General features: G+C 43.7%; 1 protein-coding gene across 3 annotated transcripts in view; it reads right to left on the reverse strand.

Annotated features, from left to right (window-relative positions):
- SYT7 (synaptotagmin 7) overlaps window positions 1-17,440 on the reverse strand; it is a 415,280-nt gene that overhangs the window by 21,396 nt on the left and 376,444 nt on the right. For all 3 annotated transcript variants that reach the window (XM_044270331.1, XM_044270329.1, XM_044270330.1), the window contains 2 exons: window positions 10,667-10,937; window positions 3,695-3,864 (listed from right to left, as the gene is read on the reverse strand). In XM_044270331.1, coding sequence (XP_044126266.1) covers window positions 3,695-3,864; window positions 10,667-10,937 — 441 coding nt within the window. The remainder of the gene's footprint in view (window positions 1-3,694; window positions 3,865-10,666; window positions 10,938-17,440) is intronic.

Below are 17,440 nucleotides of genomic sequence, written 5' to 3' on the forward strand. Positions count from 1 at the left end.
CCTAGGCAAATGCCTTATTTGCCTCGTGATAGATACGCCTCTGGTTATTATAGTGATTATCTATACTTGCTAGTCACTTTCCTGCATGTTTCTCTCTGCCCATAATGCAAACTTGTCAACTTTTCGCTGTTGACATCCAGGAGGAAGAAGTTTGTTGATACTCCCCTTTTCTCCAAGCCTTTATTATGGGCCACCCAACACTTTGTGACATTTCATGCATCTATACAGGACATGCCCTGCCCCCTCAGTATACGTTTGGGTACTGGGGCTAAGTCTGATGATGTATACCCTGACACCAAATACAGTTAAGTTCATGGAGGACTTCTTTCAAGGAGAAAGCCTAGGATATTTGGCAGCTCTTCCAAGAGAGTTGGCAACTATGCCATTATGCCCTCAAGGCATAATACCCTGCATGCAAAGCAAATAACTAGCACGTGATAGGATGACCTAAGGGGTGGTTTCATAAAGACAACCCAATCAGATATATCCGATTAGGGTGAATGGAGATTGGTAAGAGACGCTCCATACTTGAGGTTCCACTCTGTGAGTCAGAGACAAGAGGCGCTAAATAACAGTGGAACTCCGACGTGTATTTCAGGGGAAATACCGTTGTAGGTGAGATGTATAGCTGTACAAAATTTCCACCAGAGGCAAAAACTGATTGTGAGGGGTTCCAGGACCCAGAACTTTGATGACCTGCTGATTACTGCACCATTTTTAGAGTCAAGAAACATTCTGCATGGAGCGTAAATTTGAGTATTAGCATTACGTAGTGCATCTCTGACTTTACAATTACGAAGACTTAAGTGGCTGAGGAGGAACATGTGGCAATTAGAGCCTTAGAACAGTAATTGTATGTCCTCATCTGGCCTTCAGTTCTATGAAATGGATTTTTCCTCTCTTTCTTTTATCTATTCCCAGTTGACCTCTAGTCAGATAATACTATGTTATTCTCTTTCTCTGATGTAAATCCCTCACCTAACATTGCTGTTACTGAAGAATCCTATATTCTCTTATGTTATGTTAATCTCTCTGATGTTTCTCAACTACACAAGTCTCTGAAATCTGTGATTTTCCAATTCAACCTCAATTTAAAACATCACCGGGTCGAAACATTATCAGATTCAACCTCAGGTTCTGCCTCCATCTTTACTGTTATTATTACAATTGCTTCTATTGTGTCAGCACTACTGGTATAGTGGATGGGATTGTCAATCCCATCCCTCAGGCCCACGTACCTGCTGACACCTGAGACCAAATATCTGACCGTTTAGCTTAAAGTCTATGGACTTATTGCATTGTAATCCTTTTGAGCTAAAAATCCTTATTATTTTTTCAATTGGTGTTAGATTTTTTTTTAAATCCCATTGAGATTCTCTAGTAGCAGGCTCTGTGTTTTTATTCTGTTCAATCAGGCAATTCAGCTGACAGACTCCTTATCTCTGATCTCTGATCTCCTAAATACTCACTATAGCTCCATTCTAATCTTAAGAATGTGGCTTAAATAAGTGTTTATGACCTTTTAGTAATTTAGATATAAGGGTTTTTAGATGACCTATCCATTTTCCATGTCATTCTATCCATCTAAGGGTTACTCTGCTGCAATTATGTATTTTAGTTACATTTTCTCTCTCTTCTCTCTTACTTTACCAGCCACAGTTTTCTATCTATCTATCTATCTATCTATCTATCTATCTATCTATCTATCCATCCATCCATTTCTATGTCATTCTATCCATCTAAGGGTTACTCTGATGCAATCATGTATTTATAGTTACATTACATTTTCTCTCTCTTCTCTCTTATTTTACCAGTCACAGTCAGGTGAGAATATTAACATGCCATGTGTATAATTATGCACATATTCGTCAAATGTGACTTACTGAATGATTCAGCCATTTGCACAGTTGCCACTGAATTATACTTATGCTTTGCATTCTGAATATTAACAAGTGCAAATGCTGCCATCTGCAACAACCAGGCAACCTTTCACCGACAGCATCTTTTTATCCAGAACTGATTGCAGTTTTTTTACAGTATTACTGGTGGCCCTGAGCCTATCCATTGACTAGGCACTGTTATATCTTCACTTTAGTAAGTCAGATTTCATCTATGTATATGATAAAAAAAAACTTTTTATTTTTTTTTAGTGTATATTACTCTAGTGCAGGACCCTGTTGGTTTTGGAGGAATCTAAGGGCTGTATTTGTCACGGTCTCGGTGTTGTACGCTGTGACACCTTTGCCGTACATGGCAGTTGCCAGGGGCAACGCATGGTTGTCTGCATGTGTGTTCTTTGCTCCCCTTCTCCTGGTTCCTCCTCTGTCTGATGCTGGAAGGGTTAACTCCCTGGCTGGGTGTGGTCACTTGGGTTTTATTTCCTGTGACTCCCTGGCTGGAGTCAGTTGTACTCCAGCCGTCGTTGGTGCTGGAGCTCTTCTCCAGTCCAGGGTGTTCTGTCTGCCCAGTCCTTGAGGGGAACCTAGTTGGACATCAATGTTCTCAGCAATGTCATCTGTGATGTCATACTGTGTGCTTCCTCCTTGTCTTCCTTCCCCTCCTGGTGTGTAGTTTATGGTGTGGGTTTGAGTTAGAGGTTTGTTATACGTCTCGGGTGTTTGTTTCATGTAAGTGTGTACTGGCCTGCATAGACCTTTGACGTTTTCCCCTTTTGTGTGTGTGTCTTCCGGAAGGGGGTTGGTTCTCCGGAGAGGGAACTACTCTACAAGACAGTGTGTTGTCCTGCCTGGAGCTTCCGTGCATCCAGGGTTTGCATGGAGGTCCGGGTAGATGTTGGTGTCGTCTTTCCATCTCTGCTGCTGCAAGTAAGTGTTGGTTGCTTCTAGTGTTCTGTTGCTACACTGTGTACTTACCTGCCATGGAGTTGCTGCATTCTGTCTTTCTCCATGTCAGCTACTGGGCCTCTGGAGACGCCTGCCATCCGTGGTGATAGATGAACAGGAGGTCTCTGCCCTGTCACGATGTTGAGGGCGATGCAAAGATTCCTAGACTTCTAGGTTCGTGGGTAAGAGCCCCCTTACCATTGACGGCGGCTCCTGCAGCCAGGAGACTAGGGCTATTTAAGGGAAGCTTTAGGAGGTGACCAGCTCCCTTTTCCCTGCCTATGGCCTAGTAATTGGCGACATTGTACGGTGGGGAGTTTCCCCCACTCCATACCGTGACAGTATGGCACCAACAGATTATCTGACAGATTTTCTGACAAATAATTGTTTAGATGGCCAATTGCACACATATCTTTTGTTATACACGCCAACTATTGGTCTGATAATCTGTTGGTGTAATACAGGCCCTAGGTACTTCTAGCTACTGATACACTAGGGCTACAGATGACTACAGATGATCGTCCACCCAGGCAGTGCCACTGAAGTCTTCCATGTACTGTGTATTCGCAAGAGGTCTCCTACTGTGGTTCCCATTGAGACCACCTGATTGCTGAGGGTCTTACTCTCAGGAAAACCCACAAGTATCTACTCTTGGTGTGGAAACCACAATGTACGGTAGATATCTAGTAATATCATTGAAGACAATGTTTATCCATTGTTTGTCTATTTCTCCAAAGCTGACCCATTGTACACATCTCTCAGTTTTTGCTTGTGTCGGATTATCCCAATGGGTGAACCCCTCTTTCTACTATCCCTCATATAAACAATACAACAATAATGGGGTTCCTTACGCTGCCATCGCTGCACGGTTTCAACTCTTTCCAGAAAGTCTGCATCTGCGTCAAGTCTATCTTGTTAAGTGGAATTGATACTTCTCCTATGGGGTCATTCCGGCTGAATCGGTCATAGTCCAAAACCTGGAGATATAGTACTCTCTGCACGACCTTCTCATATGGAAATCCTGCAAAACATGAAAAGTCCAGGGTTACCTTCTGTATCTGAAGTTCTCAGTCTAAAACAATAGCGATCACCCGAAAAATACAGGTGCAAAATCTGAAAGTCTACGGTACATTACCTGACATTTAGCAAATTTGACATATTGAGTAGCTTATCAGGAACTGTACCTGCAATGTAAAGGCATATGTACAGGCTATAGTATGGCTCCATCTTGGTCAGAGCCGTAATATGGAAGCCATAGAAGTACATTGCGTCCTTTATTCTATCACTACTATATTATACAGGTTGGGTTACATACAACAAAAAAGTGTTATGCCCCATCAGATGTTGTGCTGTATGGAGATTTTTTTGACGGCTCCATGTATGCAGTACCTGAAAAATGATTGTTTGTTAGTACATGGAGTCCATTACGGCATTATAGCTTGGAGTCATATGTGATGTTCTGTGCCGCCATATAGCCTTTGTCTCCTGTGCATGTGAGTCCTTACAGCTCATTCTCCATCGGCTGTCATAATATGGGGCTGTTTTCTCTTAGGGTTAGGCCAGTCAGGTTTCCTGATGCTCTTTTCAAAGCCAAAATCAAGAGTGGATCATAAATGGAGATATGACTTCTCCTCTTTTTTGAATTTACTCCAAGTTTTGGCTTCCAAAATTGCGTCACGAAACCTGACCTTGTGGCTGTACCCCTAAAAGCATTACTTTTAGGCAAGAATAAGGCCATTTAATACTGTAATCATATTTATTCAAGTATATAGCAATATAATGGATGGTACTTTGTCTGTCCTGTCCTTTAGGGATTATTTTATAATGTCATTTTTTAACATAGTTTTATGATGTATTAATAAAGATGTATTTATTTTTTTCAGCTATTTTTGGCTTAGTGTGGCTTTTGTATTTTTGAGGGCATTAGTAGCACCACGCTAGTTTCTTTAAAGGGGTTTACCCGTCTCATACATTGGCGAAATATTGCTAGGATATGTCAACAATGTCTCATAGGTGGGGGTCCCACCTCTCTAAAACAGAGCTTGCAAAGTGAATGAGAGCTCTTTGCGCATGCGCAGCCATCCTCCATTAATTTTTTGGGAGAAGCGCGCTCATCTATTTTCAGAAGTCCCATAGAAAGGAATGGGAAGCGCACCACGCAAGTGCGGCCACTGCTTCTTTAATTTCTATGGGGCTGACGGAAATAGCCGGGCAAGTACTCGGCTATTTTTGGTAGCCCCATAGAAAGGAATGAAGGGTGGCTGCGTATGCGCGCTCTGCTCTCATTCATTTTGTGGGCTCTGTTCTAGAGATAGGTGCGGGTCCCAGAGGTGGGATCCACACCTATCAGACATCGGAGGCATATCCTCACGACGTACCACCAATGTATGAGATGATACAACCTCCTTTAAATAGAAGCTTTAAGCCCATGTTTGATCGGTTAAACTCCTAGTGAGCGGCTAGACGGTCAGGTTTCTTGATGCCGTTTTGGAAGCCAAAATGAGGAGTGAATCATAAAAGGAGCAAAAGGAGAGATGCAACTTCTCCTCGTTTTCGAATTCACTCCTATTTTTGGCTTGTGAAACTGCATCAGAAAACTGAACATGTGGCCGTACCCCTACTTTTAGGGAAGAATATCTATGAATATAATATTAATCTTTATTTATATAGCGCCCACATATTCTGCAGCGATATCTATTTTTAAGTCTGCATTAAAGGCTCCACTGGCAGTCCCATCCGATTCTTGACGGCAAAATGACAGAAACCGGAATGAAAGGCCATCAGGTGTGATGGGGATCTACTATCCAGCCTCTGCTGTATGTCGTCACGAAGAGCATTTCTTTGTAAGTAGTGGGTGCAATGACAGGGAGCGGTGATTGCGCTTACCCCCATCATTGCACCCCTCATATGATGCATTCATCGCTGATCGCGGCATCTGACAGCAATAATACAGTGTAAAAATGTGTAAAAATCAAAAATTACGTGTGACATTTTTCTAAGTATATTTCGAGTCCAATGTCTCTGAATTTTTTTATATATACTACACGACCACCTTTGCTACAGTCATGAGTAGTGTCGAGCGAATTGATCCGGACAAAGTGGAATTTGATCCGAAAATTCGATTTGCAGCAAAGCTGAATTTCCTCGTGCTTCTGGATAGCGAATCGATTTTCCCTGAATGGTGGTAAAAAAATTTAAAAAATCATACCTACCTCCTCTGAGCGCAAAGAGCTGGCCGCCGCCATCTTGATTGAAGATCTCGCACAAAATCCCGTGCGTGGTGACGTATGACGTCACCACGGCGGCTGGCGTGACGTCATCACGTCAGCCGGCGTGGTGATGTCATATGTCACCACGCACGGGATTTCGTGCAAGATCTTCAATCAAGATGGTGGCGGACAGCTCTTTGCACTTAAACGGAGGAGGTAAGTATCATTTTTTTTTAAAATTTTACCGCCATTCAGGGAAAATCGATTCGCTATCCAGAAGCACGAGGAAATTCAGCTTTGCTGCCAATCGAATTTTCGGATCGAATTCCACTTTGTCCGGATCAATTCGCTCGACACTACTCATGACTGTAGCAAAGGTGGTCGTGTAGTGTATATATAAAAAAATTCCGAGACATTGGACTCGAAATATACTTAGAAAAATGTCACACGTAGCGTGAGGAATAAATAAATACAATTTCTATACAATGAGCTCTCCATGACGGAAGCTTAAAAGCATTTTTAAAATGTCAAAGGAAATTTCTTTTTCTACATAAAAATTTTCACCCTCAGCAGTAAAAAGCACTAAGTGACAAACAAATCCCATTATATTTTAGCAGATCATTTTGATCACGGTTGTGCCACTGTGTTCTATTCTTCTCTACAATTTGAAGTTTAAGGTTGTGGTTTGAATATTTAAAGGGGTATTTCAGCTCAACACAAAAGCTCTCCTTTGGCCTGCAAATGTGTTTTCAAAAATGAAATAAATAAACCTATTCTCATCTTGCCGATTCCCCGCCTGCTGCCGTTCTGACAGTGCCTGGGTCTCTTCTGTCCTCCACTTCCTGCTCCTGTTCTTGACACGGCAGGAAATGGCTAGGAATCCTCCTCAGCCAATCCCTGACTGCGGCAACTTATCGCTGCATCCCACCAATTTCTTGTCGTGTCGAGAACAGGAGCGAGAAGTGGAGGACAGAGGGGACCTGATCTGTGGGGATCTGAATATAAGCTCCTTTACTTTTTTATCCATTTGCAGACCATGGAAGAGCTTTTGTATTGTGGTGGAATACCCTTAGAATCAAATATATCCCCATTGATCAGAAGGATCATTTCAATCCGTAAAAAAAAAATATCAATTAGCTACTGGGCTATTCAATAAAACGTGTCTGTATAGCGCCACCTGCTGTTTGTTATTTTCCATATTTTTCAGTCCACCTCACTGAGGTGGTCACACGTGCTCTGCTTAAATCTTCGACTGTCACCGGCCATAAGCTCTGTTAGAAGCTGTTGCAGTTACAGGGAAAGGGCTACAGCAGATAGGACCCCCCCCCCCCCCCCGAGAAAAGACCCCCTTTCCCTGAGCTGTCAGCTTGATATAAATCTAGCAGAGCAATGAATGTGGAGATCTCTGGATCCATGTGAGGTACAGGGCTGGTTCTAGCTTTTTTAGAAAGAGATTGTCATGCACTGTACAATGTCCATCAATCACAGCATAATCCATGTAATATTCTGAATCCTCCCTTTGTACTAATTTACTGTACAGGGTTTATACATTCCATTGGCCCATACTGTATGCTGATTTTGGTGAAGAGCCATAAAACGCAGACATCAGCCAAAGTGGCACATGAACTGAGTTCTTCTGCTTCTTTGTTCTAGTGATCAATGGGGGATCTCTTTACTTTTTCTTTAAAACAGTAACCCTTTTAACCCCTTCACGACATTCACCATACATGTATGGCGGATGTCCGGTCTTTAAAGATGGCGCCCGTCCAGAGCAGCATAGCTAGCGGGTGCCGGCTGTTCCATACAGCAGACACCTGCAGCTAATGTCTGCGATTGGCAGTTAGTGCCGACCATGGACATTTAAGCCCTCAGATGCCGTGGTCAAATGTGACCATGATGTCTGAGAGGACTTGAACTCAGGAGTGCAGGTTTCCAGGGCAGGAAGTGCCCTGAAATCGCAAAATGCTGTGTCAGGGAGGGGTTAAAGAGATATGTTCTCACAATAGGCTATCAGTATTTCATCTGTCAGGATCCAGCCACCATCCTCTTTAGTCTTATTGCAGACACAGCCCCATACGTATAGTTGTGGCTGTGGCTGGTATTGCAGCTCTGTTAGGTTCACTTGGATAATCAGCACCAATTAAAGGGGTTATCTCATGATTAATCTAAAAAAATGAAAATCAGACATCATATAGCACATGACAAGCTCTTTCTAACAAACCTAGAACCAGCCCTGTACCTCACATGGATCCAGAGATCTCCCCATTCATTGCTCTGCTAGATTTATATCAAGCTGGCAGCTCAGGGGGAGTGTCCATTCTGCTGCAGCTAAGGGGGCGTGTCTCAGCTCTCCCTATCACAGCTCAGGGGGAGTATCCATTCTGCTGCAGCTCAGGGGGCATGTCCATTCTGCTGCAGCTCAGGGGGAGTATCCATTCTGCTGCAGCTCAGGGGGAGTATCCATTCTGCTGCAGCTCAGGGGGAGTATCCATTCTGCTGCAGCTCAGGGGGCGTGTCCATTCTGCTGCAGCTCAGGGGGCGTGTCCATTCTGTTGCAGCTTAGGGGGCGTGTCCATTCTGCTGCAGCTCAGGGGGTGTGTCCATTCTGCTGCAGCTCAGGGGGCGTGTCCATTCTGCTGCAGCACTCTCCCTATTATAGCTCAAGAGGCAGTTAAAGGATGAAATTGAGCATGTGCGGCCATCTCAGTAAGTCAGAAAAGGAATAAGAAAAAGAACAAACAGCAGGTGGCGCTATACAGATACATTTTGTATTGAATAGCTCACTGGCTATGCTACATTTTTAAGTACATGGACTTACAAAAGTATTCAGATCCAGGTGCTGATTTGAAAACGGTGGAATATCTTTCGTGGGACAACCCCATTAAGGAACTTATGTGGATTTTTTTTCTATGGGATGCTCTATGCGCTGTGTATTTCCCTGTAGACCCTGTCCTCTTCTTACTACTATTTGCATGTGTTACAGTATTTTGATAATAGTGCATTTCTGGAATTCTACTGACGGTTTATGAACCAGGAAGCTCAGGATTGACAGTTCATAAGGCTGTGGGAAGACAAAAATAGTGAGCTGAAAAAAGTAAGAAGGATTTACTCACAAAACTAAGACGTGATGCATCTTTGACTGGGTGTCTGCATGTTTGTGTGTGTGTGAAGCGGAGACGCATCTGAATCTTAAATTATCCAAGGTGAGGGATCCATTTAGCATGAAAATATGGGAATACGCTCATAGCACTGGTGCCTCCCTCTAACAGATCATGGCTCTGCACAGATACCTCACAACTTATGCTAACGAAAATGCAAATATTTAGAAACTGCCAAGTGTCTCTGAAAGCAAATGATATAATGAAATAATCCTAATAATGCAAACACTTAAAGGGGTATTTCCATCACAGACAATGGGGGACATATCGCCCACCTCTGGGACCCACGCATACACCGAGAACGGAGCAGGGAAGGTGGCGGAGTGTGCACTACGCATGGGCAGCCGCCCTCCGTTCATTTCTATGGGGTCGCCGAAAATAGCAGAGAGCTCGCTCAGCTATTTCCATCAGCCCCATAGAAATGAATGGGAGTGGTGGCCGCGCAAACGCGGTGCGCTCTCATTCACTTGTATAGGGAGAGCGGACCCAGGGTTTCTCCAGCCAACACTCTCCCTGCTCCGTCCTCGGTGTACGTGTGGGTCCCAGAGGCAGGACCCACACCTATCAGACAATGGGGGCATATCCTAGCGATATGCCCCCATTGTCTGTGATGGGAATAACCCTTTAAGGTGCATTTACACAGGCCGAGAATCAGGCAGATTATCGGGAACGAGTCACGACCATTCCCGTGAACGGTCATTCTCGAAAATCTGGCCATGTGAATGTGCTGCCGATCACCCGATCGGTTCATCGGTGCAAGCAAGGTCTCATGTTACAAGTTATATTGAACCAAAAGTTTATAAAATTCACCAAAAATCAAATAGCACACATTGTAAATCCTTGAGAAGATCAATATTAGCCCCTGATCACACTAGCATAATGGCTTCCATTTAACACGGAGCCATGACTGCTTTATAGGATTGTTTGGACAATGCAAGGACCCTATGTAAGTGCACACGGTGTCCCCATGGGTCTGTATTATGAAGCTGCAGAGCACTCCATGCACCACTGTATGGTTCCTCAGGGAGGATGGCTTCTAGTTAGGAATACCGGCTTAAAGGGCATCTGTCAGCAGTAATGGCGACGCCCCCGTTGTTCCTAGAGACTCATTTGCATATATTAAAACATCATTTTTCTCAGCAATGCGGGCACATATGAACATGGGGCCAACACAGATGTCTTCAGCTGCCAAGTGCATATGTAACCGGTCAACCAGTGTCATAGGTACAAATCGGCTGACAGATGCCCTTTAAGCAATTTTCTAATATCTCAACCTTTCAATGAAGCTTCATTTTAAGTTTATTGAAGAAACTTCTGTTGGTTCTGTAGCAAATCACAGAGGATGAAATTCCTCTCTATGGATCCTAATAATTCGGTCAATAACCATAACATCTTTGGTAGCAAAGTACAGCTGGGGCATTGTAACCCTTCATCCCCTCCGCCTTGTGCATCTCACCCTCAAAGAGGAAGGTCTCGTTCCAATGTGGGTTGAGGTTTTTCCTCTTCACCTTGGTCTCCAGCTTGTTCTTCTTGTCTGGCAGTAAATAAATCTTCACAAATGGATCACTGGTTCCACTGAAGTCCTTGGCTGGTAGCTCCTGTGCCTTCATAATCTTAACAGTGAGAGTAGACTCTTGGAAGTTGTAGCCCACGCTGAACTGAATACGACCAAGAGTTTCTCGTCCTGAGGTGTCATGACCATCTTCATCATCTGACCCTGGAGACAACTGTAAAAAAAAGAAAGCAGTTTTAGCTTTGAGACTAGCATCTCAAATTGTCCTGATACATAAAATATGGAAGTGGGGTTAAAGAAGGCTTTGCAACATTCCTTGCTTCCACCAGATGGCAGTAAGAAAATGTGGCTTGAAGATCATCTTCTTTTCAGAATGAGGATACTCAGAGGTCATACTAGTGCCTGGGGCGCATACTCCTCTTACCTAACCCCACAGTCTTAGGTTTTCCAACATGTATGCCTTCATATAACCGGATCTAGCACATTATGCATTTTTGGATTCTTTTAAGTAACATCGCTCAATTTTCTTCACTGTGTAATGGGCCTTCCATGATGCTTATGACAACAGCAGAGGTCACTGTCACATTATTGCAGCCCTACTGATGTATGGGATTTATTATATAACGTATCAGTGTAAGGGGGATCAAGGTCAAAACTCTACAGAATGTAAAAAGAACCTTATCCAAAATGCTCATTTGGTTTTGTTAAAATTTGTGACTATCTTTCACAAATTTTACAAATTTTTGACATTTATATTGTTATTTTGACCCTGCTTGTATCTCCTATAGCAGTGATGGCTAACCTCCGGCACTCCAGCTGTGGTGAAACTACAACTCCCAGCATGCTCTATTCATTTCTATGCAGTTCTGAGAACAGCCAAGCAAGTGTACATCTTGGGAGTTGTAGTTTTACCACAGCTGGAATGTTGGAGGTTAGCCATCACTGTCCTGCAGCCTATACTTTTGCTACTCAGTTGAATCGGTTAGACACACATCCTTCAAAGACTCATGGTCTTTTATCGAATGTGTTGACCATAGGCGGTTGAGTTTTCAGCATGATATGGGGAAATGTAGGTATGCGTTGCTAAATAGATCTGATGATCAGAGGTTTGTACAATTTCGTGACATTTTCCAAAATATTGCAATGTCACTGTGGAGGTCGACAAGGATGAACAGACCCTTCGATAGCAATGTGTACATATTTGTACATTACCCAGTTCAAGACCACGCATTTTACACTAGTTATGTCTAGACACGTTTACATTTTTTTTTTAAATACAGAGTTGAAATCTATAACATTTCTTATTTATTTTGCTATTTAAATAATGTTTGCATCTTTTTTGGGCGGATCTTTATTTTTATGTCATTTATATTTTAGTATTTTCTGTTTTTATTTTTTTAGACTAGGGAGATGTTAAAGAAAGGGAACATATGTTAATTAAAATTTTTTGCTCCTTTTTAAATTGTGTATCTTTGCTGTTTTTATATAGGATATATATGGTTTGTAGTCGCTGGGGGTGGGGCTAGACAATGCGGTGTGAGCTATTGGTGGCATTATTTTTTTTTTTTTTAGAATTTGGTCTTTATTTGTTTTATTTTATGCATTGGCCTACATTTACGAATACTATCTAATAGTAAGACAGTGTAAACTTAGGCTACATTTACATCTCTGTCATGAACTCTTGCAGGCTTTTCCAGGCAAACTGGCATATTTTCAATAGTCACACAAAACCTTTGAGGGGGTGGGGTAGTGGGGCGGTGGGAGATTGAAGATTACATTGTTTTTATATTGCTGATCTGGGTCGGCTAAGACCCAGCAACTCTTGCAGTTATCCAACAATCACATGCATGCTAGGACCAGAGCTGGAGGTGTCATGGCGGCTTCTTGAACTTTATATAAGTGTTGCTTATACAGTTGGCACAATGTTTATTACCGTCCTGGTCTGCTCTATGGAGAGTTAGGCCTCCTGCACACAACAGTTTTTTCCCCCCCTGTTTACTGGCCGTTTTTTGCGTTCCGTATACGGAACCATTAATTTCAATGGTTCCGCAAAAAAAACTGAATGTACTCCGTATGCATTCCGTTTCCGTATTTCCGTTCCGTTTAAAGATAGAACATGTTCTATTATTGCCCGCAAATCACGTTCCGTGGCTCCATTCAAGGTAATGGGTCCGCAAAAAAACTGAACACATACGAAAATGCATCCGTATGTCTTCCGTTTCGTTTTTTGCTGAACCATCTATTGAAAATGTTATGCCCAGCCCAATTTTATCTATGTAATTACTGTATACTATATATGCCATATGGAAAAACGGAACGGAAAAACGGAACAGAAACGGAAACACAACGGAAACAAAAAACGGAACAACGGATACGTGAAAAACGGACTGCAAAACACTGAAAAAGCCATACGGTCGTGTGCAATAGGCCTTACGCATTCACCGACAACCGACTCCCCTCTCCTGCACAGAAACTTAAATGGGGACTCGGGAAGTGACTAATGTACTAAAGGTGTAATAAAGAGTCGCTCTTTGTAATTGTTGCCCATACATCAAGAGAAGAGGAGGCTGAATAGAGGACCCCCAATCTATTAATCTAGAATTACCTAATAAAATATATGAAACTGGGTTTTCTAACCTAAACAACTGCTTTAGCACAATACAAGGTGTCACACAAATGCTTTTATGCAGATGCATCTAAGTTAGTTTTCTCATAAGCACTTGAGATGTAAATTTCCTTGATTGCAGAAAGAGTGCGTTGGATCTGTCTAGATTTTATTCTTCGCGTTAGTACATTACTGGGAAAAAAAATGTATGTGCACACAGAAATTCTGCATAAAAGGCTCTCACATTTTGTATAAAATCCATCTGTGAAAAGTGATGGCCAACTATGTCTGAAAATGGAAGAGCTTCCATGTTTCTGGTTGTGTGACCTTTAATGGATAGAATCAAATGGAATTGTAATGACATTAGTTCTGCACCGTGATCAAGTAAGATGTGGATAGGGTTAAAAATCGATTTGTGAAATACACCAAGTGTAGCAGGTAAAGAAATTGGACCTTCAGTTTGGAGAACATTTCCTTTCAGTGCTATACAAAACATTTAAAGAGACTGTCCTTCAGGAGCTGGTTACTGCAGCCCTACTCCCATTGGTTTTGGTGGGAGCGGAGCTGCAGTAACCAGCTCTGTCCACTATGCAGCAAATGGAGCTGTGCAGTTCTGGCGCTTATTTTAGGAGCCGCTACTCCCAAACAGCTGATCGTTGGTGATGCAAGGTTTCGGACTCCCACCGATCTGATATTGATGGCCTATCATGTGGATGAATTATCAAAATAAAAAAATCCCAGAGAACTCCTTAATATGGCAGAACACCTCTACTGTTTATAAAGGTGATATCTCATTTACGACTCTCCAACTATTGAAAAACTCCCAGCATGCCAGTTCTGTCCTCATCTTTCAATGGCCACCGCTCCACCCAAACTCCTGTACAATGAGGGGCTTGTGACCTCCGTTCTAGTGATCAGTGGAGGTCCCAGTGACAAAGACCTCAGCGATCACTCATTTATAACCCACTCTGTGGTTGATTGCTTTTTCATTGGATAATCAGTTGCAGCTGCACAGGATGGCCAGACATATGGAACGACGGCCGGTGCTCCGCTATTTCCATAACTCTCACAGCAGTGAATGGGAGCTCTGCAAACAATGTAGCACAGGAGGCTCTGCTGTTTCCATAAATCATGTAATAATTACTGTGGGTTATTTTCATGTCGTCCACGAAAGGCCGAGATTGGACAATTCCTCTTAGAGTGGTTGTGTCATCTCATACATTGGGGCATATCGCTCGGATATGGTCCCATCTCTGGAACCCACACCTATCTTTAGAACAGACCCCGATAGTGAAGGAGGGTGCACCACGCATGCGTGGCCGCCCTCTATTAGTTTCAATGGGAGTGCCGAAAAGTACCGAAAAGTTTTTGGAAGTCCTATTGAAATGAATGCTAAGCGCACTAGACAAGCGCGGCCACCGCTCCATTTACTGCTATGGGGCTGATGGAAATAGCAGAATCAGTGCTCGGCTATTTTCAACAGTCCCATAGAAATGAATGGATAGCGGGCGCGAATGCACGGTGCACCCTCCTTCACTTTGCTGGCTCGCTCTAAAGATATGTTGGTCCCAGAGGTGTGACTTGCACCTATCAGACATTGGGGGCATATCCTAGTAATATGCCCCCAATGCAGGGCCGGTGCAAGGATTTTTGCCAACACAAGCGAAGCTACATTTTGGCGCCCCCCCCCCCGCCCGGATGGCCCTGGCCCCATCCATGATCACAACATTACCCCCTATTGTGTCACATTTTACCCCCCCCATGGCACATCATTCCCCCCCCAGCCCCCGGCCGAGCCTTCCTGGTGGCCTGGCCCCATTCCCATGTCACATACAGTGACATACTCAGAGTACAGACATTTACATTGTCCCCCCAGCCCTCCCTCCATCATGTCACGGTCACACAAACTAGCGCCAGAGCAGAGGCGCTCAGGCTTAGCACGGCATCAATGATGTGTTTAAAAAAATTAATTACAAAACAACAATCATTAATATTGGGGGGGTGGCGGCAGGCAGGGTGTGTAATAAATCTTTTTAAACACATCATTGATGCCGTGCTAAGCCTGAGCGCCTCTGCTCTGGCGCTAGTCACTGTGTGCGCTAGCCTAGCCCTTTGCGCTTATGGGCACTCATCTCATCATTTTGAATTAATTTTAAATCAAATGATCTCATATTAATTATTATAAAATAACATTCAAAATTAAATTCGGACCTACCCTAACAAGTCCTGACCTGTCCTGACCACGTCTCCTGCTGCTGGCTGCCAGAGTGCATCTGACTCTGATCTGAATCATCTGATCTAATCATACTAGCGGGCGCGGCTGCCTGTGCCTGTCTGACTCAGACACAATCAGTCAGCTCGAGCCTCGCCTATGGTACCTGCGCTACCTACAGTGGCGACTCTAGGAACAATATATAGGGGGGGCACAAAGATACCACAGTCAAAAATGGGGGGGCAAAAACAAAATAAGTATATATAAATAAGATTACAAAATACGAGAGAATTGCGGTCTGCAGGGATACAGTTATAATAAAACAATTTACTTAGAAAAGAAGCTATTCAGTCGTCTGCTGTGCCGTCCTCTGCTTGCTTCCACGGATTCTTTCCCCTTCTTTCTGTCTCTCGTCAGTGCGCAGGCAAACTGTTATGGTGGATCTGTGGAAGACACACTGTTATGGGGGCATCTGTTGATTACATATTATGCCTCTCATATCAGCCCCCATGCCTCTCATTAGCCCCTATATCAGCCCTTATGCCTCATTGGCCCCCATTATTCCTCTTATTAGCCCCCATTATGCCTCTTATCACCCCCATATCAGCCCCCATGCCTCTCATTAGCCCCCATATCAGCCCCTATGCCTCATTAGCCCCCATGCCTCAATAGCCCCTATTATAAGCCATTATGCCTCATTAGCCCACATTTTGCCTCTTATTAGCCCCCATATGCCTAATTAGCCCCCATTATGCCTCTTATTAGCCCCCATATGCCTAATTAGCCCCCATTATGCCTCTTATTAGCGCCCATTATGCCTCATTAGCCCCAATTATGCCTCATTAGCCCCCATATGCCTCTAATAGTCTAAGTAGCCCCCATTGTGTCTCTAATTAGCCCCCATTGTGTCTCTAATTAGCCCCCAATATGCCTCATTAGCCCCCATATGCCTCAATAGCCCCATATGCCTCCAATTAGCCCCCATATGCCTCCAATTAGCCCCCATATGCCTCCAATTAGCCCCATATGCCTCCAATTAGCCCCCATATGCCTCCAATTAGCCCCCAATATGCCTCATTAGCCCCCATATGCCTCAATAGACCCATATGCCTCCAATTAGCCCCCATATGCCTCCAATTAGCCCCCATATGCCTCCAATTAGTCCCCATATGCCTCCAATTAGCCCCCATATGCCTCATTAGCCCCATATGTCTCATTAGCCCCATATGCCTCATTAGCCCCCATATGCCTCTAATAGTCTAATTAGCCCCCATTGTGTCTCTAATTAGCCCCCATTGTGTCTCTAATTAGCCCCCAATATGCCTCATTAGCCCCCATATGCCTCAATAGCCCCATATGCCTCCAATTAGCCCCCATATGCCTCCAATTAGCCCCCAATATGCCTCATTAGCCCCCATATGCCTCAATAGCCCCATATGCCTCCAATTAGCCCCCATATGCCTCCAATTAGCCCCCATATGCCTCCAATTAGCCCCCATATGCCTCATTAGCCCCATATGCCTCATTAGCCCCCATATGCCTCCAATTAGCCCCATATGCCTCCAATTAGCCCCATATGCCTCCAATTAGCCCCCATATACCTCCAATTAACCCCCATATGCCTCCAATTAGCCCCCATATGAGCCATATGCCTCCAATTAGCCCCCATATGCCTCCAATTAGCCCCCATATGCCTCCAATTAGCCCCATATGCCTCCAATTAGCCCCCATATGCCTCCAATTAACCCCCATATGCCTCCAATTAACCCCCATATGCCTCCAATTAACCCCCATATGCCACATTTTTTATAAAATAAAAAAAACACTTACCTCTCCTGCTCCTGGATGGACGCCACCTGCAATTTTCTCCCTCCTCAGTCGACTGTGCTCTAAACTGGCG

This window comes from Bufo gargarizans, chromosome 10, assembly GCF_014858855.1.
Source record: "Bufo gargarizans isolate SCDJY-AF-19 chromosome 10, ASM1485885v1, whole genome shotgun sequence".
Lineage (NCBI taxonomy): Eukaryota > Metazoa > Chordata > Amphibia > Anura > Bufonidae > Bufo > Bufo gargarizans.